A 22,382-nucleotide genomic window follows, 5' to 3' on the forward strand; every position below is an offset into this window, starting at 1 on the left:
CCTGCCCCGTGGACTATATTGGCAAGACCATAAGAGAACTGAGGGTGTGCAAGCATCTTAGTGACTTTAAAAACAAACGGGAAACACCAGTTGCTCGCCATATGAATGATGTGCATGTTGGATGCTTGAACGAAATCACCTTCAGTATGATTGAATTGGTCAGACCAAAAACTAGAGGAGGAGACTTGGATAAGACTATACAGAGACGAGAGGCGGAGTGGATTTTTAGACTCCAATCGCTCTCCCCAAAGGGGTTAAATTAATGTCTCTCCTATGCATGCTTTATTTGGTTACTATCATCTATGAGTAATGGAACGCATGGTGTGTATCGTATATCTGGAACTGGATGCTGGGTGATATCGGAAGTGACGCAGTGCATCCCACGCAGTGGAACACATTGGTTGTATCATGCACAGGGCTCACGCGGCAATCATCTTTGTGGAACCTACGCTAGGTAAAAGAAAGGCAATGTATACTTTAAAGCTTGGTTTGATTTTGACCTGGTCATGATTTCCGCTGGCCATTGGGTGAGCGGGGCCTATGTGTGATGATCAACGTGTGGCTGGACACACCGCCTCCAGCAGGGCGAATTTCTCTGACACACGTGACCCTGGATACACCGCCTCCAGCAGGCGAATTTCAGAATTACACGTGTATCTGGATACACCGCCTACAGCAGGGCGAATTTAAATAAGGGGAAACACCAGGGAAAACAGTTACAACGGTGGGCCCTGCACTAGGGAACGGGGACGTGGAGACCTCCTACACTCTCCTGAGCCAGTGTCCCTGCACTCTTAACGATCCCTAGGCCGGTTCTGCACCGGGCGCCGATCAGGATACCTTTAAACCCTAGCTCACCCTGCACCTAGCCCTTACTAGTGAGCTGGATGGTGCAGAGACTAATCCCACCGCTGCACTAATACACACACCAGGAAAAATTCACAAACAGGGGTAACACCACTTAGCTTTGCTCTGTTGCTCTTGCTCCCAGCAACAGAGTCCACCACCAGAATGCAGATTTCCTCCAGAAACGCTGCTACTTCACCAAGCTTTGTCAGAGCTGCAAGGAACTCTCTCTAGCTCCTTCCACACCAGGACTCTGACTGAGCTGCCAGGAACTCTCTCTAGCTCCTCCACCAAGGATGGTTGGATATGACCACTACCACCAACAGTGATTGCAACCACCTGACACTCTTTTATAGGTAAGAGCCAGCAATCACACCTGTTTCATAATCACGTGCACTAAACTAAAGTAACCAGAGTGCAATGACCCTAACGGCCACCGGGGGCAAAACGAGAATTGAAACCACCACAGTGCAATGACCCTAATGGCCACCGGGGGTAAAACTATCTTTAAGCACACAGCTTAAGGAAAAAAATAGGTTACCTGTGCATTTATCTGTCATAATCCAACCTGGATCATGACACTATGATGGCACGAGGTATCAATGAGGGTTCTTAAAGTCCACTCATTTGACCACCGGCTTATGTCAGCTATCATCATGGCATCCGGCATCTTGAATATCTATACTATCTCCTGATGAACCGTGACAACAGGGAAACGTGTCGGAGTATCTCCAACACATACTAAGTCACTTTCCTATTAATATACATTCATTTATATAAATGTTTGACCGAGCTGCTCTCTGACAGGAGAAATTATGTTAAGCATCTTTGATGATTCTGTGCATGCTTTTGGATAGGATTTGATATTATATTATTTATGTTTGCTTTACAAGATCCCTCCAGGGAATTTTTTATGACAAAATTTCTGATATAAATAAATCTATACTTCATCTCTGCTCTTCACTATATTGACGGCTGTAGGGAAGTGAGGGACTGTCCACATTGAGTGGGAGTGCCAAAAAAAATCGTTTTTTAGGGTGCCAACCTCCACAGCCAGGCAGGGGTGAAGTTAGGCCTAGTGTAGGGTCTTGTTAGGCAACTTTATGGTCATTTGTATCTATGGTATTTAACCAATAATTCACTGGGTTGGTGCTTTTTAGAATTGGAATATTAAAAGCTGTTCTTAAAGGGAATATATGTTCACAACAGATATTACCACAATCCACAGAAATTGTGTAACACATTTTGACACCATTTTTATGCATTTCTCTCATGTGAAAATGTAAAATCTGGAGATAAAATTTTTTTGTGGTAAAAATGCAATTATTTTTTCTTCACTGCCCAATGGTATAAAATTCTGTGACCCAATATGATCAGTGCACTCCTAGATGAATTCATTGAGAGGTGTACTTTGTAAAATGGGGGTCACTTACTGGGCTTATTGCTGTTCTGGAACCGCCGGGGATCTGCCAATGTGACATGGCACCCTCAAACCAGTGCAGCAAAATGTGAACTGTAATATGGCGCTCCTTCCATTTTGAGCTTTGCACTGTTGATGTACTCTGGAGAAATTGCGTAACAAATTGTACTGTTCGTTTTCTCCTATTACCCCTTTTGAAAATTGCAAACTTGGGGTCAAATAATCATTTACTAGAAAAAATATATATATTTAATTTACTTATCCCAATGTTATACAGGTTTGTGAATCAACTGAGGGTTAAAAATACTCACTACTCCCCTAGATGAATTCCTTAAGAGGTGCAATTTATAAAATGGGATCATCAGTGAGGGTTTCTGGTGTTTTGGCATGTCAGAGGGTCTTCAAATGTGTCTTGGTATCCGCAACCTATTCCACCCGAAAGAGCGCATTCACTTTTCCAGACCTACCATGTGCCCTAGCAGTCGTTTTCCAACAAATATGGGGTACATGCGTACTTTGAAAAAATTGCACAACAAATGTTGGCATCCATTTTCTCCTGTAACCCTTGTGAAAATAAAAAATTGGGGCTAAAAATATTTTTGTGGGAATTTTTTTTTTTTCATGGCTCAACATTGTAAAATTCCGTGAAGCCCCTGAGGGTTCATGGTGCTCACCACACATCTAGACAAAATCCTTGAGGGGTATAGTTTCCAAAATGGGGTCATTGTGGGGTGTTTCCACTGGTAAGGCACATCAGGGGATAGCCAAATATGACATGGCGTTGACTATTGATTTAAGCCAATTTTCAACTCCAAAAGTCAAATGGCACTCCTTCCTTTCCAAGCTCTGCCGTGCGCCAAAAAAGTAGTTTTGCTCCACATATGTTGTATCGGCATACTCAGAAGAAATTGCACAACAAATTTTGAGGTACATTTTTTTCTTGCTACCCTTGTGAAAAAAAAAAAAAAATGGGAGCTAAAATAGCATTTTATTTTCATGGCTCAACATAAAATTCTGTGAAGCCCCTGAGGGTTCAAGGTGCTCACCACACATATAGATAAATTCCTTGAGGGGTATAGTTTCCAAAATGGGGTCATTGTGGGGTGTTTCCACTGTGAAGGCACATCAGGGGCTCTCCAAATGTGACATGGCATTGGCTATTGATTTAAGCCAGGTCTAGTTTCCAAAATGGGGTAATTTGTGGGGGGGGGGGTTCCACCTGTTTAGGCATATCAAGGGACCTTCAAATGCGACATAGCGTCCACTAACGATTCCAGCCAATTCCGCATTCCAAAATTCAAACTGTGCTCCTTATCTTCTGAGCCCTGCCATGCGCTTAAACAGTAGTTTTCAGCGACATATGGGGTATTGGCGTACTCAGTCGAAATCGCACAACAAATTGTATCGTGCATTTTCCACTGTTACGCTTGTGAAAATGAAAAATTTGGAGCAAAAGTAACATTTTTATGGGAAAATGTTAAAGCGTACTTATTTTCTGTTATTTAGGCCCCTTAGCGTCACTTCAAATGTCATGTGGTCTGTAAAAAAAAAATGGTTTTGTTAATTTCATGGAAAAATTAGAAATTAGTGATCAACTTTTAACCTAACTTCTTAACAGAAAAAAATTAATGTTTCAAAAATTGTGCTCATGTAAAATAGACATGTGGGCAGGGCCGGACTGGCCATCTGGCAAATGCCAGAAGGGCCTCTCTGCTTGTGGGCTGTCTTGTCTGCTACGTTGTTAACAGAATCGGTGTTCTCAAGACACCCATTCTGTTAAGAGTTGTGATGGAGCACAAAGTCTCTTACCCCAGCAGGCAAGGGGTGTCATTACAAATATTGGTCTTGTAGTAAACCTTGCTTTCTTCAATCCACAGTAATATTAGTAATATATCCCATCTGTTGCTTGGGTGCGAGGACAGAATGGGCCTGTGTGATTTCAAATGCCAAGGCTGAATTTCAGCCTCAGTCCATACCTGCATTTGGGAAATGTTATTTATGAACTATTTTGCGTGACATATCTCTGATTTAAGGGCATAAAAATTAAAAGTTTGGAAATCGCGAAATTTTTGCCAAATTTCCAATATTTTCAGAAATAATTTTACCACTCTCGAAGTACAATATGTCATAAAAAAATTAATCTCAGAATCAGTGGGATCCGTTGAAGAGTTCCAGAGTTATTACCACATAAAGTGACACTGGTCAGAATTATAAAAGTTCTTCCAGTCATAAAGGCGAAAACAAGCTCTGGCGCGAAAGGGTTAAAGTCGTCCCTGCATATACTCAGTGATGTACATCAAATATTCCCCTGTAAAATGAAATTTGTTTCTGTCTGGAAATTCAGATGATTTTAATACTAGAGGTTAGGACCGTCTCAACTGGGTAGACCTTGGCCTGGTGAGATGGCTTTTACGTTTTTTTCTACTCATTTTGTTTCTATTTTAGGCTTTGTCTGTTTAATGGCCAGTGTGAACATGCTCCTACACATAGCATGTATACCAACTTATACTCCTGTTCATTTCTTTTGTTTTTGCTTTAGGGTTCTGCATTCAGTGCATGGAAGGTTGTGGTCTCCCTTTCTTTGAGCTGGACATTACATTTGCCTTGGTCCTGCTCAGCCCATATATACATTGGGGTTGTGTTTGACACATGGTAAGGTTTTAATACTAGAGGTTAGGACCGTCCTGAATGGGTACACCTTGGCGCTGGAGGGTTTAGATTTTTGTTAATGAAAAACAGTGTTTATTAAGTACCTTATATTATTTATATGCACTATTACTTTTTACTTACTTACAGCGGGATATATGCTCATTTGGTTTCTATCTTAGGTTTTGTCTGGAAATTCACATGGTGGAAAAAGAAAACTCATTTAGTCCACTGTAATTTCTAGACCACTGCCCTTTTCCATTTCTTTCTTAAGATACATTTTGCTTACTTTGCAAATTGTTGGTAAAGCAAAATTTGGGATGTTGCATACACTGTGTATTTATGTAGTACAATGAAGTGTTTTTCGTATACTAGATGCAACCTATGGAGTAACATTGGAAAATAAAAGTTGGTAAGAAATATGCTTAACGAGATATTTTGGTATCTGCAAATTAATGCCTTTTTAGGCTGGTTTCACACGTCCTAATATTTCCGGTACCAGAAAAAACAGTACTGGAGATACCAGAGTCTGTTGTGAGTTCATTTTTCCCTTCATCATTGAGGTCTGATGAACGCCCTCCTCTGGTGAAGGAAGGTAGTGAGACTGATTACCAAACACCTGGGCAGCTAGATGATAACTGGGTGGCTGGAATTGAGGACTGGATATAAGGCTGCCGACGCCCTTCTTCCTGGCTGGTGAATTTCCTGCTGGATTCTCGGAGACCAGTCTGATTCCTGCGTCTCAAAGCTAAGTTTTTCTGCTCTGCTTTGTACTCTTCAGTTTTGTTTTTGTTTTGCCTTGTTTTTTGGGAGTTCTGCCATCCCCAGCCGGGGGTGAGCTGAATTCCATTTTTGTCTCTGATCTGTTGATCTTTTGCTCTGTCTTCAGAATATACCTGAGTGCTGATATAGTCTTTTGAAGCCTAGCGACTTCAGGGCCTGTTTTTCCTATCAGTCGGTTAGCTCATTTTGATAGGGTTTTTGCGGATGGCAGACAGCAGCTTTCCTATCCTGTCCTATGTAGTTAGCTTGGGCCCCATCGTTTGCTCAACCTATCTTTCTATCTGTGTTAGTGTTTTCATCTTGCTTCACCGTCATTATATGTTCGGGGCTGCCTATTGCTTTGGGGTCTGCTCTGGCGCAGTTTAGTTTTTCCCCTTTCTGTCTTTAGGCTATGTAGCTCTCCGGCTGTGATCGAGGGGTCTAGGGCTCCGTAGGAACCCCCCACGGCTACTGCTAGTTGTTGTGGATAGGTTCTGGAGTCTGCAATCCGATAGCTGCCAACCTCTCTGGTTTTTCTGGACTTAGCTGGTATTTTGTTTTTTCCTCCTTCGGTGACTCATCATAACAAGAGTCCTTGTGTGTAATATTTATGGCATACGTGTGGCAACCCTGTGCCGCATCAGTACCACATGTACTGGCGCCTGAGAAGAAGCTGTACTGTTTCTGCTGTTTCATGGCACTGAAGACAGCTCTCATCATTCTCCCCTGCTTTGCCATCGATCAGCACGAGAAAGGGAGAATGTTGAGAGTTATATTCAACTGATAACAGCGAGAGCAGGCGGCGGCTGATGGAAGTATTCATCAGCCGCCGCCTGCACTATAAATAAATTTAAAAAATGGTGTGGGTTCCCCTTAATTTTTGCTAACCATCAAGGCAAAACTGACAGCTTCAGGCTGCAACCGTCAGCTGTCAGTTTCAGCAAGGCTGGTTATGAATAATAGAGGGGTTCCCACGCTGTTTTTAAATTATTTATTTAAATAATTAAAACAAAATGCATGGGGACCCCTCTATTCTTGACAACCAGCCTTGCTAATGCTGACAGCTGAGGGTTGCAGCCCACAGCTGTCAGTTTTGCCTGGTTGGTTATCAAAAATACAGGGGAACCCATGCCAGATTTTTCATTCATTTATATATAGCGCCGGTGTCAGCTGATGAATACTCCCATCAGCCGCCGCCTACTCTCACTGATTATAACGGCAGCAGGTGTTGTCTGAAAGGAGTAGTAGTTCTATCAGGCGCCACCTGCTCTCGCTGTTATTAGTTGAATACAACTCTCATCATTCTCCCCTCTTTGCGCTGATCACAGTATGAGCAGGGAGAATGATGCAAGTGGTCTTCAGCACCCGACGCCGGGGAACAGCACTAATAGTACAGCTGCTTCCCAGGTGCTGGTACGTGTCACAATGATGACACATATAGAAAGAACACCGTGAGCACAACTCAAGATGGTGCTAAGGTTAGGTTCCCAAACCGTTAAAGCAACAAATATGAACCTAGCACTCAACTTAAAGGTATTTGTAAGGCGGTTTATTGTAGTACACGAAAAAAGACGTTTCGGTCAATGTGACCTTCTTCAGTTACGTGTGGTATATAGATTGTGTAGAGCTTATAGGCATCTATCAGAAAGGACGATGGTGCTTTAGGCATTGAGGAGAATGATCTCTCTAAGGTAATGAGCTTGTCAGTCTATAGGAGAGGGGCAAACGTGCCTCCAGATGCGGTGAGATGTCTTGTTTTTTTTTGCGGATAGAGTTGAAGTTTTTATTGGTACCTTTTTGGGATACATAACTATGTTTGATCACTTTTAAGGCTAGGTTCACATTTATCTTGTGCCCTATGCATAGCACTTGTCTCGTGTTTCCATATAAATCCTGAAATAACAGGATTCATATCGAACATCTGACAGAATCATTCACTATAATGAGGTAGATGGAGTCATTCCATATAGCATCTATCCAGCAGTGTTCCGTCTTTTTATGCAAGCACAAAACTGTGGAAGAGGCCCTTCCTGAGGAAAAAGACATCACTGCTTGTTTCTTTTTGAGTTGACGATTTCAGTGACATCACATTTTTATATGTATGACTTTTAGATAATTTTTTATTCCATTTTTTGATTGTCAGTATCATGTTTTTTTGTGTGTTATTTAAATTATTGCTTTTTTTTTATAATGTTGACTGTACACGAGAAATAGCGTGACAGTTTTATAACTCAGGTTATGCTAGACACAGTGATACCAATTATGTGTTCTGTGAAATTATGGGGTGCTTTTTTTTGCATTTTTTTATTTTTACAAATTTGAATGAACTTTTCTGTTTTTACATAGTTAAAATATGGTACATGTTCACTTTGATTGATTGTCTAATACACTGCAATACTTCTTTATAAAAATTAGTCAGACCTCTCAGTTTTACACTGATCACTTACTGCAGGGCCTAACATGCCACAGTAACTGTCAGACCCAAAGGCCATTACTTAGGGTTAAACAACCACAATCGGCGCTACCACCAATGGTTACTGATGCAAGAGGGTGTCAGCTATAGTATACAGCTGACACCAGCTCATCATTCATCCTTTGGTGGGGTATTATATACAGTTGTGGCCAAAAGTGTTGGCACCTCTGCAATTCTGTCAGATAATACTCAGTTTCTTCCTGAAAATGATTGCAAACACAAATTTTGGTACTATTATCTTCATTTAATTTGTCTTAAATGAAAAAACACAAAAGAGAATGAAGCAAAAAGCAAAACATTGCTCATTTCACACAAAACTCCCAAAATGGGCCATACGAAAGTATTGGCACCCTCAGCCTAATACTTGGTTGCACAACCTTTAGTCAAAATAACTGCGACCAACCGCTTCCGGTAACCATCAATGAGTTTCTTACAATGCTCTGCTGGAATGTTAGACCATTCTTCTTTGGCAAACTGCTCCAGGTCCCTGATATTTGAAGGGTGCCTTCTCCAAACTGCCATTTTTAGATCTCTCCACAGGTGTTCTATGGGATTCAGGTCTGGACTCATTGCTGGCCACCTTAGAAGTCTCCAGTGCTTTCTCTCAAACCATTTTCTAGTGCTTTTTGAAGTGTGTTTTGGGTCATTGTCCTGCTAGAAGACCCATGACCTCTGAGGGAGACCCAGCTTTCTCACACTGGGCCCTACATTATGCTGCAAAATTTTTTGGTAGTCTTCATAGAATCATAGAATCGTAGAGTTGGAAGGGACCTCCTGGTCCAACCCCCTGCTCAAAGCAGGATTCGCTAAATCATCCCAGTCAGATGTCTGTCCAGCCTCTGTTTGAAAGTTTAGTAGAAAACACCGTGTGCACTACTGTAGTGGTGCCAAGTTAGGTTCCCAAACCATATATGATAAAATGAAAACCTGGCACTCAACTTAATGCTTGGTGAGGCAGTTTATTGTAGTACCAGAAAACGTTTCGGTCGATATAGACCTTCATCAGTTACGTGCTAGTATGTTTGAAAGTAGCTTGAAGGAGGGCGCTCTTTACCACATCCAGGAGGAACAGGCTGCGCTGATATTTTCAACTATTAAGATTATCCTGCGTTACAGCAGCTTTCTGACCATTTGATTACTGGCGTTAGCAGTGAATAACATAAAAAGCGCCCTCCTTCAAGCTACTTTCAAACATACTAGCACGTAACTGATGAAGGTCTATATCGACCGAAACGTTTTCTGGTACTACAATAAACTGCCTCACCAAGCATTAAGTTGAGTGCCAGGTTTTCATTTTATCAGCCTCTGTTTGAAGACTTCCATTGAAGGAGAACTCACCACTTCTCGTGGCAGCCTGTTCCACTCATTGATCACTCTGTCAAAAAGTTTTTTCTAATATCTAATCTGTGTCTCCTCCCATTCAGTTTCATCCCATTGCTTCTAGTCTTTCCTTGTGCAAATGAGAATAAAGTTGATCCCTCTACAATGTGACAGCCCTTTAGATATTTGTAGACAGCTATTAAGTCTCCTGTCAGTCTTCTCTTTTGCAAACTAAACATTCCCAAATCCTGCAACCTTTCCTCATAAGACAGGGTTTGCAGACCGGTCACCATTCTGGTCGCTCTTTTCTGAACTTGCTCCAGTTTGTTGATGTCTTTTTTAAAATGTGGTGACCAAAACTGGACACAATATTCCAGATGAGGTCTGACCAAAGAGGAGTAGAGGGAAATAATGACTTCAACGTGATCTAGACTGTATGCTTCTGTTAATACATCCTAGAATTGCATTTGCCTTTTTTGCTGCTGCATCACACTGTTGACTCATATTCAGTCTGTGATCTATTAGTATACCCAAGTCTTTTTCACATGTGCCGTCACTTAGCCCAGACTTCATAATGCCATGCACACGGTCAAGCAGTCCAGTGCCAGAGGCAGCAAAGCCACCCCAAAACATCAGGGAACCTGCACCATGTTTGACTGTAGGGACCGTGTTTTTTTCTTTGAATGCCTCTTTTTTTCTCCTGTAAACTCTATGTTGATGCCTTTGCCCAAAAAGCTCTACTTTTGTCTTATCTGACCAGAGAACATTCTTCCAAAACGTTTTAGGCTTTTTCAGGTCAGTTTTGGCAAACTCCAGCCTGGCTTTTTTGTGTCTCGGGGTAAGAAGTGGGGTCTTCCTGGGTCTCCTACCATACAGTCCCTTTTCATTCAGATGCCGGCGGATAGTACGGGTTGACACTGCTGTACCCTCGGACTGCAGGGCAGCTTGAACTTGTTTGGATGTTAGTCAAGGTTCTTTATCCAACATCCGCACAATCTTGCGTTGAAATCTCTTGTCAATTTTTCTTTTCCGTCCACATCTAGGGAGGTTAGCCACAGTGCCATGGGCTAGAAACTTCTTGATGACACTGCGCACGGTAGACACAGGAACATTCAGGTCTTTGGAGATGGACTTGTAGCCTTGAGATTGCTCATGCTTCCTCACAATTTGGTTTCTCAAGTCCTCAGACATTCTTTGGTCTTCTTTCTTTTCTCCATGCTCAATGTGGTACACACAAGGACACAGGACAGAGGTTGACTCAACTTTAATCCATGTCAACTGGCTGCAAGTGTGATTTAGTTATTGCCAACACCTGTTAGGTGCCACAGGTAAGTTACAGGTGCTGTTAATTACACAAATTAGAGAAGCATCACATGATTTTTTGAACAGTGCCAATACTTTTGTCCACCCTCTTTTTTATGTTTGGTGTGGAATTATATCCAATTTGGCTTTAGGACAATTCTTTTTGTGTTTTTTAATTTAAGACAAATTAAATGAAGATAATAATACCAAAGAATTTGTGTTTGCAATCATTTTCAGGAAGAAACTGAGTATTATCTGACAGAATTGCAGGGGTGTCAATACTTTTGGCCACAACTGTACTTATTCCTTGTTGGCATAAAACGGCAACTTTCAAGAATAAGGAACTTAGCCACCACTGTAGAAGATGAATCAATGTTCACTCTGGGGTTAAGATCAGTGTGTTTGGCATTTAAACTAAAAAAAAAAGAACTAAAATAAACTGTTCTAACTTTCTAATCTTCTTCTGCCTTACCTTTGTTCCTGACATATCCAAATGTTCAGAAGTCCTATGAGGTTGAGCTCTAGATGGAAATACTCCATGCTGAGCTTTTAAGTGGGTCTGAGTATTTGTCCTTGTAAGATTCGATTCTTCTCTCCCAGGAGATGGGTACTGTGTTGGTGAAGCCAATCCACCTCTAAAAGCTGCATAATGTAGACTTGTGACTTCACTGCTGGGGGATAAATGTCTGACCGGTGGTGAAGAACCGTGCTCTGGGGACATGTAGGTCCTCGGTGAAAGACTACTATGTGGGGATAGTCGCTGAGGGGAAACACATCGTAGTGGGGATACTTCTCTGGCTGATGGCAAGCGCTGGCATGGTGACATTCCCCTGCGGGGTGAGGTACAGCCCGTCGGTGAAAAACATCTTGGTGAGCTTTCTCTTTTCTGAAGAAGATGTCTTCTGGATGGACCTGTCCGACTACTTCCTAAGTCTTTGCCAGGGGACCATTGTCTATGGGGTACTAGCTCTTGAGACACTGTCTGATCAGATACCATCAGAGTTTGGGAATCTTTTCCAGAAGACTCAGAAGTCTGTAATGGTGAGGAAAATTGACTAACAGACGTGGTATCTGTACTGTCTGGGTTTTGTCTTGGCTCATTAGGTGAATAAGAAGTGACAGTACTTGGTGAGAGATCTGTAGTTTTTTCTTCTTGACTTTCATCTTCATCTTCATCCTCCTCATAGTCTCCATCAGAATCTTCTTCATCATCTGTATCTTCCAAGTCAGAAAACTGATGCTCTTCTACCACATCACCCTCTAGCCAACGCTCATCACTTGTCCCTGCAAAGATGTATAATAATACATACATTAGAAGTAATTATAGGGTCATTGTTATACAGAAAAACCTGGATGTCAAATTACAAATTCTTCAATGTAAAATCATATATTACTGAAGATTAGAATTTATACTGGTGATTTTATCATAGTCTTATAGAATTAGTCTTCCGAAAACAAGTTTCTACAACTCTGCAATATTATATAATAAGGTACAGTATTAAAGAATAAGAATATTGCATCACATCGATGTGTGGCATGGAATATATAGTTTTTTCATTCTTTTTTATTCAGCAGATTTAAAAGAGGTTGCTATTCTGCACTAAGACATGTAGGAGAAGAATCATATTTTACTTCCTAAGTTGACAGACCCTCAGAACAGGACAAGTATTTTGAGTCTCCGATATAACCCTCTCTGCTCAGCTCACAATGTTGACACCGTTATTCTAATGCTCTAGAGAAGACAGGGTGCCAAATGCTTATTAATACTTAAAATAAAACACAGTACCTTCTTCTGCATCCAGGTCCGCAAGAGACGGTGGTAATAAACCCAGCTCCTGGCACTTTTTGCTGTGCGCTTTGGATTTCATGTGTTTAGTTAGATTCCCTGATAAACAGAAAAAAAAAACGTAATTATGAACAGTTATCGTAATTTCTGATGCATTCCTCCCCATGGTTAAAACTTCTACCAGAAGCAGTTGATGACAGCTTTGTCTAATGGCTCAATTCTGTAGTGGCTGGGTTCACACGTAGCGGAACTCCCGCGGAAGTTACCGCGAGAATTCCATTCCGCGGGAAAATCGCATTTTAAATTCCCGCGATTTTCCCACGGAAAAACTAGCGATTTGCAAGCGTAATTAGCTTGCAGAATGCTAGCTTTTCCAAGCGATCTGTAGCATCGCTTGGAGAACTGATTGACAGGTTGGTCACACTCGTCAAACATAGTGTTTGACTAGTGTGACCAACTTTTTACTATTGAGGCTGCCTATGCAGCATCTAGTAAAAAGATCTACTGTTAAAAATAATAAAAAAAAATAAAAAATTGGGTTATATTCACCTTCCGGCGTCCCGCACAGCGTTCCCATGCCTCCGCGATGCTCCTGCAGGTCCCGTTCCCAGTGATGCATTGCGGCAATGACCTTTGATGACGTCGCGGTCTCGCGAGACCGCTACAGCATCACGAGACAGCAACGTCAGCAAAGGTCATTATCGCATTGCATTACTGGGAACGGGACCTGCAGCGTGTATCACTGAAGCCTGGGGATGCTGCGTGGGACGCCGGAAGGTGAATATAACCCGATTTTTTTTATTCTATTTTTTACAGGGATATGGTACCCACAGCCCGGAGGACAGTCTCCTCTCCTCTGGACCGTAGGTACCATCCGCAAATGTTCTGCTTACTTTTCGCATGGTGGGCACAGCCACATGCGGAAAGTAAGCAGAACAATGCATTCCTATGTGGGCAGAATTGCCGCGATTCCGCAAAATAATGAGCATGCTGCATATTTTTCCGCGATGTGATTCTGCCGTGGGAAAATCCGCAGCATTAGCACAGCATTGCAGAATCCCATAGGATTGCATGTCATGCTTTTTTTTTGCGTTTTCGCAGCAAAATCGCACGTTAAAAACCGCTGCAAAAACGTGAAAAAACCACGACGTGTGAACGCAGCCTGAGGCTATGTGCATATGTTAAGTATTTGCAGAATTTTTCTGCAACAAAACCCAGCATGTTGGCAGAAAAAATGCTGGGTAATATATGTGCGTTTTTGGGTGCATTTTTCATGCTTTTTCACCTTCTTTTAATTCCTATTCACTTGGTTGATTGAAAGACCCTGAAAAAACATTTTTGGAATTATGCAGATAAAACAATGCATTGGTGGTTCAAATCTGCAAGGAAAAAATAAGCAGCAAGTGCATGTGATTTCAGGAATCTCATTTACTTTGCTGGTACTGTAAAATACTGCTTTTTTTGTAGCGAAATGGCACCAAGTGAACAAGCCTTTATTTTAAGGTATGAAACTAGACATTGATTGTTCAGCAAATGTAGTAAAGAAAGTCACCTTTGGTTTTGAAGGCAAAATTGCAGTGCTTGCACACATACGGCCGGTGATCTGTGTGTGTGCGAATATGTTTTTTTAACATGCTTGGCTTCTTGCAACGAATCCCACACTCCTCACACACATACTTTCCCCGGCCACGGCCTCGTACATAAACATACTCCTCATTTGATTTGTACCTAGAGAAATAGAAGCAGATTAGAAAAAAATTAAGAATGAATTATGTCACTTATCTGGCACTTACAGTTTCGTAACCCCTTCACCCCAGGGCCATTTTCCGTTTTTGTGGTTTCCTTCTCTTGTACCAAGGGCCATAACTTTTGTATTTTTCCTGTCATATACCCGTATGAGGGCTTGTTTTTTGCAGTACGAAATGTACTCTTGACACCATTCATTTTGCGACATAGTATACTGGAAAATGGGGAGAAAGTTCCAAGTGTGGTGAAATTGCAAAAAAAATGCATTTCCACATTATGTTCTTTTTTATTAACCATGTTTAATAACTGGTAAAACTGACCTGGCGATATGATTCCCCAGGTGAGTATGAGTATGCAGATACCAAACATATAGTTTTTCTTTTAAGTGGTGAAAAAAAATTCTAAAATTTGTAATAAAAAATTTGCATTTGTCACCAATTTCCGAGACGCGTAACATTATAATTTTTCAGAATCTGGGGCTGTGTGAGGGCTTATTTTTTTGCACCCTGGGCAAACATTTTTGCTAATACCATTTTGGGGTTGTTATGACGTTTTGATTGCCTCTTACTGCATTTTATGGCAACCAAAACCCCCCAATTCTGGAGTTTTATGTTTTTTTTCCTTACACTGTTTAGCATTCGGATTAATTTATTTCATATTTTGGCAGACCGAACATTTATGAATGCCAAATATATGTATATTCTATTTTTGTCAATTAAACTTGAAGCTGCGATGATCTGATCGCTTGTGCTACCCACACCAGCGGGCAGGCGTTCATAGGAGGATCATTATGACAGGCACAGGGATCTTCAGCAGACCCCTGGCTGTCATGACAACCAATCAAAGCAATAAAGTGCGAAGAAAGAAGCGTATGAGCCTGCATCAAAGAGGCAGGGAAACGCCGATGACGTACATGTACGTCTTCTCGGGGACATGCACTTTCACTACTGCCTCTTAGACACCTCCAATTACAGGTTGCCGAGATGTAATTGGCAGCGTCTGTGTGGGAGGAGTTAAAGCACACGCCGCAAGAGATGATTGTGAATACATGCTCAGTTGAACTGCAAAGCAGAGATTTCACATATAGCATTCAAAAAGTAACAAGTGTGTCTATATATTCAATGGAGTGACAGAGGACAAACAGAAAAAACAATGGCAGTATCAGAGAAGCTCAAGGATCTTTAAAAGATAGTTAACTCAATTTTTTAAGCAAGTAACTTGTCTACTTGTAATGCGGTACTCGCTGTACTCGGAAAATAGCGAGTATTTCACTACTCGCCTCTCTATTCGATTCTCCCGCCCAGCAGTTGCCAATCACAGTAATGCTGCACCCTTCTTGTTTGTGGGCGGCATTGCTATGATTGGCTGGCCGCTCAGCGTCCTATGAGTCATCATAGCCTGGCACTAAGTCCTGCCACCGCCATTTTCTGCACATTGCATGCAGAACACAGCTAGTGTAGGGAGAGTGTGAGCAGCTGCTAGGGAGAGTTGTGTTTTTTGGTTCAAATCAGCCAGAAATCCTCTGTGAAACCCAAAAGCTCTTTTCAGAACTGAAAGTATAAGGTCAGGGACTGAGTAGTGACTGTTTTCCCAGCTCTTTTTGGGGTCACATTTACCCTGCAGGGCAGTTTTTTTGTGCTGTTGCGGTGCTGTGTTCACAGCGAATAGTACGCACGCACGGTACTGCACAATTGACACGCAGCCAGCACTGCTGTCTTGCGTGATGTCTGGGCTGCGTATTCTTGCCTTAAACCTCAGGGCAATTTTTTGTGCTGTTGCGGTGCTGTGTTGACATAATCACAGTGAATAGTACACATGCACAGTACTGCACAACTGACACGCAGCCAGCACTGCTGTCTTGTGTGATGTCTGGGCTGCGTATTCTTGCCTTAAACCTCAAGCAGTTTTTTTGTGCTGTTGCGGTGCTGTGTTCACAGCGAATAGTATGCACGCACGGTACTGCACAACTGACATGCAGCCAGCACCGCTGTCTTGTGTGGTGTCTGGGCTGCATATTCTTGCCTTAAACTTCAGGGCAATTTTTTAGTGGTAGCACAGCTGTCTTGTGTGGTACTGGGGTGCGTAATCTCACCTTAAACCTCAGGGCAATTTTTTTCTGCTGCTGCAGTGCTGTTTGTAAAACACAAAACAGTACTAGGTTGTAGTGCTACCTTAAAGAAAGCACTAACTGCTCCTTGTTCCCCAATATCTGCATCTTAACATCTGCAACTATGGCAGAAAAATCCAAAATTCCTAAAAAGGCTGTTGTGAAGGGACAAGGACGTGGGGTCGTTGTTGCCCAACAAGGCACAGAGTCTGGGAGATCGAAGAAGGTTGATGCATCTAGGTTCCTGGCGAAATTTCCCGGTCTGGAACATAAACGGGCCTGGAAGCCAGAAGAACAAGAGCAGATACTGTCTTGGATGGCTGATAAGGCCTCAACGAAATGTTCTAGCAGCACCCTATCGTCCATGACAAAACAGTCTACTGTCCATACAGATAACGCTGGGTCATCCTATTCTCAACCTGTTCCTAGTTCATCACCCGGTCAGGAGTCACAGGAAACATTTGACCCCAACCTTAGTCACTCCAAGGATCTGTTTGATCCATATCCTTGCATTGTCTCTGGCCTCTCACCGCGCGACATTGAAGAGGAACATGAGGGGGTATCGTCTGTTGAAGATGGCCAAATATTTAAAACCCCACATCCAGAAGAAAGCCACTTTCATCCATGTGATATACCGGGTGAAGATGTCATGATACCAGTGCTGGGTGACCGGCACATCTGGGGTTAATGTTTTGATCTCAATGCAGACTCTTACCTGCACACCTGGGACCTATTATGGTGGCCTCTCATTGGTTCTAAGAAAGCTTCTTCTAGCCTCAGGAAGCTCCCATCCCCCGTCAGTTATACTTTCGCCCTTGGCATTGTGTGGTTACCCCTGAGTGTGTTTGTGCTGTGTTCTGGTTACTTGATTCTCTGTGTACGACTCGGCCTGTTCTCTGGATATTGCTTTGGATTCTGCTTGGTACCTTCTATGTCAGTTTGGTTTTGACTTCTGCTTGGCCCTGACTATCCGTTCTGTCTCATCCCTGGTACTTTACTGATATCTCTGTGTATGACCTCCGTTTTGCCTGACTCTGAGTATTTCTGTATAGTGTCCTGCCATCTCTGAAAGCAGGATGCTAAGCTCCGCCCCCTTGCAGTCACATGACCGTAGGTCCTGTGACTGCTTGCTAAACTCAGCATCCACAGGTCCTGTGTATCTGTACTTTCTGGCTGTACCTGACCCCAGGCCCCCTACAGTGCGGGTGAGTCCCTGCTCAGTGGAGGCTGCACGCCGGCGCTAACAGGATCCTGACATTATAACTGACCATTAAGTTTTTGGGGTTTTTTTGTGCAGAGAGTTATGGATCCCATACAGTCTCTGGCTGACCAGATCAAAAGTCTGACTCCGATGTTTCAGGGTTTATCTCTGGAGCAGCAAGCTCTGGCTCGTTCTCGGCAGCAGGTTTCTGAGACAGTGCGAGGGGCTTTATCTGCTGGGTCTCCGGGGGCTGGGGCAAGGGATGCTGTTCTGGTGTCCCCGGAACCACCTGTTAATCTGCCTGACTTTTTCTGGGAACAAAAAGGCGTTCAGGGTCTTCATGGAGGGGTGCAAACTTTTTTTTAGTTTGAGACCACGTTCCTCTGGGGACGAAAACCAGAAGGTAGGGGTCATTATGTCCTTACTAAGAGGGTCCCCACAAGCTTGGGCTTTCTCCCTTCCCCCCACTGCCCCTGAGAGACTGTTTGTGAATGCATTCTTTGAGGCCCTCGGGCACATTTATGATGAGCCTGACCGAGTGCGATTGGCGCAGGTAGCGGGCCAGAGGGGAGATGTAGGTGGAGACTCCATTGTTCCCCAGTGGAAAAGAGACTGCCCCTGAGCTCCCGGATGTAGGCACCCTCTCCCTGAAGGATACGGAGAGGAAACACCGGAAGGACAAGCAGTTATGCTTTTACTGCGGTAAAAGAGGACATTGGAAAAGGGAGTGTCCTGATTGCCCGTCTTCGACCCGGTCGGCGGGAAACAACTAGGTCTGGGTAGTCAACGGGGAGACTACTCAGACCCTCAGGTACCCTTTTCCTCGTTTTCTAAAGTGTTACTTCATGTGGAACTGTTTGTGGATGGTAGTTCTTTTCCCTCTACAGCCTTCGTGGACTGCGGATCATCGATTAATCTCACTGACTCCCAATTGGTCACACACTGCAAGATAGGGACAGTTAGGCTCAAGGTTCCGATCAAGGTGGTGGCCATTGACTCCTCTCCCCTCACTAAGGAGGGAATTCTCCTCATGTCTGACTTGTTTTCGCTCAGAGTGGGCGCTACTCATGTGGAAAACCTTAGTTGTTTTGTTCTGGACAATCTACCTGCAGGGTTGGTGTTGGGCATGCCCTGGTTACAACGCCATAACCCAGTTATTAACTGGAAAATGGGGGAGATTGTTCAATGGGGGTTTAATGATTTTAAGTTATGTGATAAATCCGCACTGCTGGTTGAACCTGTTAAATCTGTGTCTGTATCATCTGTCGAGCTGGAAGGTATTCCGGAATGCCTGAAGGACTTCGAAGATGTATTCTCTGAAAGCGAGGCCTGTTGTGAGCTCATTTTCTCATTCACCTTTGATGTCCAATGAACTCCCTCTGCTGGTGAAAGGAGGTGGTGAAACTGATTTGGATGGGAGAAACCTGTCACCTGAACAGGTGGATTGCGATTGGACATCCGTAATCTGAGTGGATATAAGGCAGCCGACGCCCTGTAGGGTTGCTGGTGATATCTCTGCTCTGAGCTCTGGCCTTCAGTTCAGTTCCTTTCTTCTAAAGCTAAGTTTTGCTCTGTTATTGTTCCATGAGATTTTGTCTGATTTGCTTAGTTTTGTGTTCTGCCAGCCCCGGCTGGGGCTCTGCTGATTTTCCATATTTGTCCCTGATCGGTTAAATCTCTTTTGCTCTGTCTTCAGAATATATCGGAGTGCTGATATAGGGATTTTGAAGTCTAGTGACTTCAGGGCTGTTTTTCCTATCAGACGTGTTGGGACATTTTTGGTAGGGTTTTTGCGGATTGCAGCCAGCATCTTTTCTGTCCTTTCCTACCTAGTTAGTTGGGCCACATCACTTGCTCTGCCTGTCTTTCTGTCTGTGTTTGTGTTTTCATCTGTTTTCACCGACATACATGTTGGGGGCTGTCTATTGCTTTGGGGTCTGCTCTGGGGCAGTTTAGCTTTCCCCTTTCTTTCTTTAGGCTTATTTAGTTCTCCGGCTGTGAAGAGGCGTCTAGGACCACCGTAGGAACGCTTCACGGCTACTGTCAGTTGTTGTGAATAGGATCAGGGGTCTGCAATCCGCTAGCTACCAACCTCTCCGGTTTTCTGGACTTAGCTTGCATTTTTATTTTTTCCTCCTCCGGTGACTCATTCATAAGAGGCCGAGACGTTACCGCCACATAGACCCTTTGCTGGTCCCGGGGGCTAAATTACCTAAAACCTGTCTGTTTAAGTTATCCGGCCCTGAGCGCTTGGATATGAAGGAGTACATTGCTGAAAGTCTGCGCAAGGGACACATACGTCCTTCAGTCTCACCTGTGGTGGCAGGTTTATTTTTTGTAAAGAAAAAAGATGGCGGGTTACGTCCCTGTCTCGATTTTCGGGAGCTTAATCAGATTACTGTACGGAATACGTACCCCCTTCCGTTGATTCCCGACTTGTGTAACCAACTATCAGGGGCAAAGTGGCTTTCTAAACTGGATCTTCGGGGGGCATATAATTTGATAAGGGTCCGAGAGGGGGATGAATGGAAAACTGCGTTCCTCACGTCCGAGGGACTATTTGAAAATTTAGTCATGTCGTTTGGTCTTACCAATGCCCCCGCCATATTTCAGAATTTCATCAACGTGGTATTCTCGGATCTCATTGGTCGTTTTGTCGTTATCTACTTAGATGATATTTTGATATACTCCTCCGACAGGCATTCTCATCTGGTACTGTACGAACTGTTCTCCAAAGACTGAGAGAAAATCATATGTATGCCAAATTGGAGAAAAGTGTATTTTGTGTGCAAGAATTGTCTTTTTTGGGATTAATTGTATCCTGTGAGTGTTTTCGCATGGACCCCAAGAAGCTGCAGGCCATTGCGGATTGGGTGCAACCCCGAGATCTTAAGGGTCTTCAGCGCTTCTTGGGGTTCGCCAATTATTACCGCAAATTTATCCGGGGGTTTTCGCAGGTGGTCAAACCTCTCACGGATCTAACATGCAAAGGTGCGGATGTGAGAAATTGGTCCTCGCTCGCAAAAGAGGCCTTTGTGACGCTGAAAAAATGTTTTATGCCTGCTTCTGTGTTGGTACAGCCAGATCCGTCCAAACCATTTGTGGTAGAGGTGGATGTCTCCGAGGTGGGGGTGGGGCAGTGTTGTCCCAAGGGCCTGCCACTCTAACCAACCTCAGACCATGTGCTTTCTTTTCCAGGAAGTTCTCTGCTGCTGAAAGAAATTATGATGTAGGCAATAGAGAGCTTCTTGCGGTCAAGTTAGCGTTTGAGGAGTGGAGGCACTTTTTAGAGGGGGCCAGTCACCCGGTTACTGTGATCACTGATCACAAAAATTCGTCATACAATGAGTCTGCTGAAAGATTAACGCCCAGACAGGCCCGTTTGTCACTTTTTTTTCTCGTTTCCAGTTTACTATTACATTCCGTCCAGGGTCAAAGAATGTCAAGGCTGACGCCTTATCTCGTATTTTTCACCCTGTGTCTGCCCCTGAGCCACCATCCTCCATTCTGCACCCTGGGGTGGTGTTAGCAGGGATCTTGTCTGAATTGGAACCGGAAATTGAGGGGGCCCAGTCGCTGGCTCCTGCGGCCAAGCCAGGGGGCAAGTTGTTTGTCCCAGAGCAACTTCGCCTTAAACTCTTGCAAGAGTTCCACGAATCCAAGTTGTGTGCTCACCCTGGTATATCAGCCACGCGACTGGTGGTGGCTAGGATCTTCTGGTGGCCTACCCTTGGTTCTGATATAAAGAAATTCATTTCTGGTTGTGGAGTCTGCGCTCGTTCTAAAAGCTCCCATAGCCGACCGGCGGGGGAGCTGATGCCCTTGGAAGTTCCTGAGAGACCATGGACCCACCTGTCCATGGATTTTATTACCAATCTTCCCTCTTCCAGGGGTAATACGGTGGTATGGGTAGTGGTGGACAGATTTTCAAAGCAGGCTCATTTTGTTCCCCTGTCCGCATTACCTTCACCTGAGACCTTATCCAGATTGTTTGTGCAGCATGTGGTCTGCTTGCATGGGGTACCCCTGAATGTGGTGTCTGATCGTGGTGTGCAGTTTGTGGCTAAGTTTTGGCGTGCTTTCTGCAAAAAATTAGGGATATCTCTGTCCTTTTCGTCCGCATACCATCCTGAGAGTAATGGTCAGACGGAAGGCACTAATCAGTCTCTGGAACAGATCCTCAGATGTCTGACTTCTGCTAGACAGAATGACTGGTGTGATATACTGCCGTTGGCTGAATTTGCCTTCAATAGTCGGGTGAGTCAATCCCCTTTCTTGATCAACTATGGGTTCAGTCCTCATTTTGGTGAGTTTTCTCATCTGGATTCGGGGCATCCCGGGGCTGAGGACTCTGTTCAGCGGTTAAAAGATACATGGGCAGAAGTCCAGCGGCGTATATCTAGGTCTCAAGGCAGGTATACGTTTTTCGCGGACAGGAAACGAACACCTGGTCCCATGTTTCAGTTTGGAGAGAAAGTTTGGCTCTCCACGTGAAACATTAAGTTAAAGATTCCGTCAGCCAAGTTGGGCCCCAGTTGGTACCTAGTTCATTGGAAGGGGTATGGGCCGGAGGACAGGTCATGGATGCCGGCCCGGTTGATGCATGCGGATCGCCTGGTTCGGGCTTTCCATGTTAGGTAGTCGGGCAAGCCTGGGGGTCCAGAGGCCCCCCGTAGAGAGGGCGGTACTGTCATGACACCGGTGCTGGGTGACCGGCACTTCTGGGGTTAATGTTTTGATCTCAGTGCAGACTCTTACCTGCACACCTGGGAC

The 22,382-nt window shown here is 43.8% G+C and overlaps 1 protein-coding gene across 10 annotated transcripts in view; it reads right to left on the reverse strand.

The window, feature by feature from the left end:
• Positions 1 to 22,382, reverse strand: part of HIVEP3 (HIVEP zinc finger 3) — a 432,823-nt gene that overhangs the window by 23,482 nt on the left and 386,959 nt on the right. For all 10 annotated transcript variants that reach the window (XM_073564176.1, XM_073564194.1, XM_073564177.1 and 7 more), the window contains 3 exons: positions 14,108 to 14,283; positions 12,556 to 12,654; positions 11,242 to 12,053 (listed from right to left, as the gene is read on the reverse strand). In XM_073564176.1, the coding sequence (XP_073420277.1) occupies positions 11,242 to 12,053; positions 12,556 to 12,654; positions 14,108 to 14,283 (1,087 nt within the window). The remainder of the gene's footprint in view (positions 1 to 11,241; positions 12,054 to 12,555; positions 12,655 to 14,107; positions 14,284 to 22,382) is intronic.

The sequence above is a fragment of the Dendrobates tinctorius genome, unplaced genomic scaffold (assembly GCF_039654945.1).
Source record: "Dendrobates tinctorius isolate UK_male_01 unplaced genomic scaffold, ASM3965494v1 ptg000015l, whole genome shotgun sequence".
Lineage (NCBI taxonomy): Eukaryota > Metazoa > Chordata > Amphibia > Anura > Dendrobatidae > Dendrobates > Dendrobates tinctorius.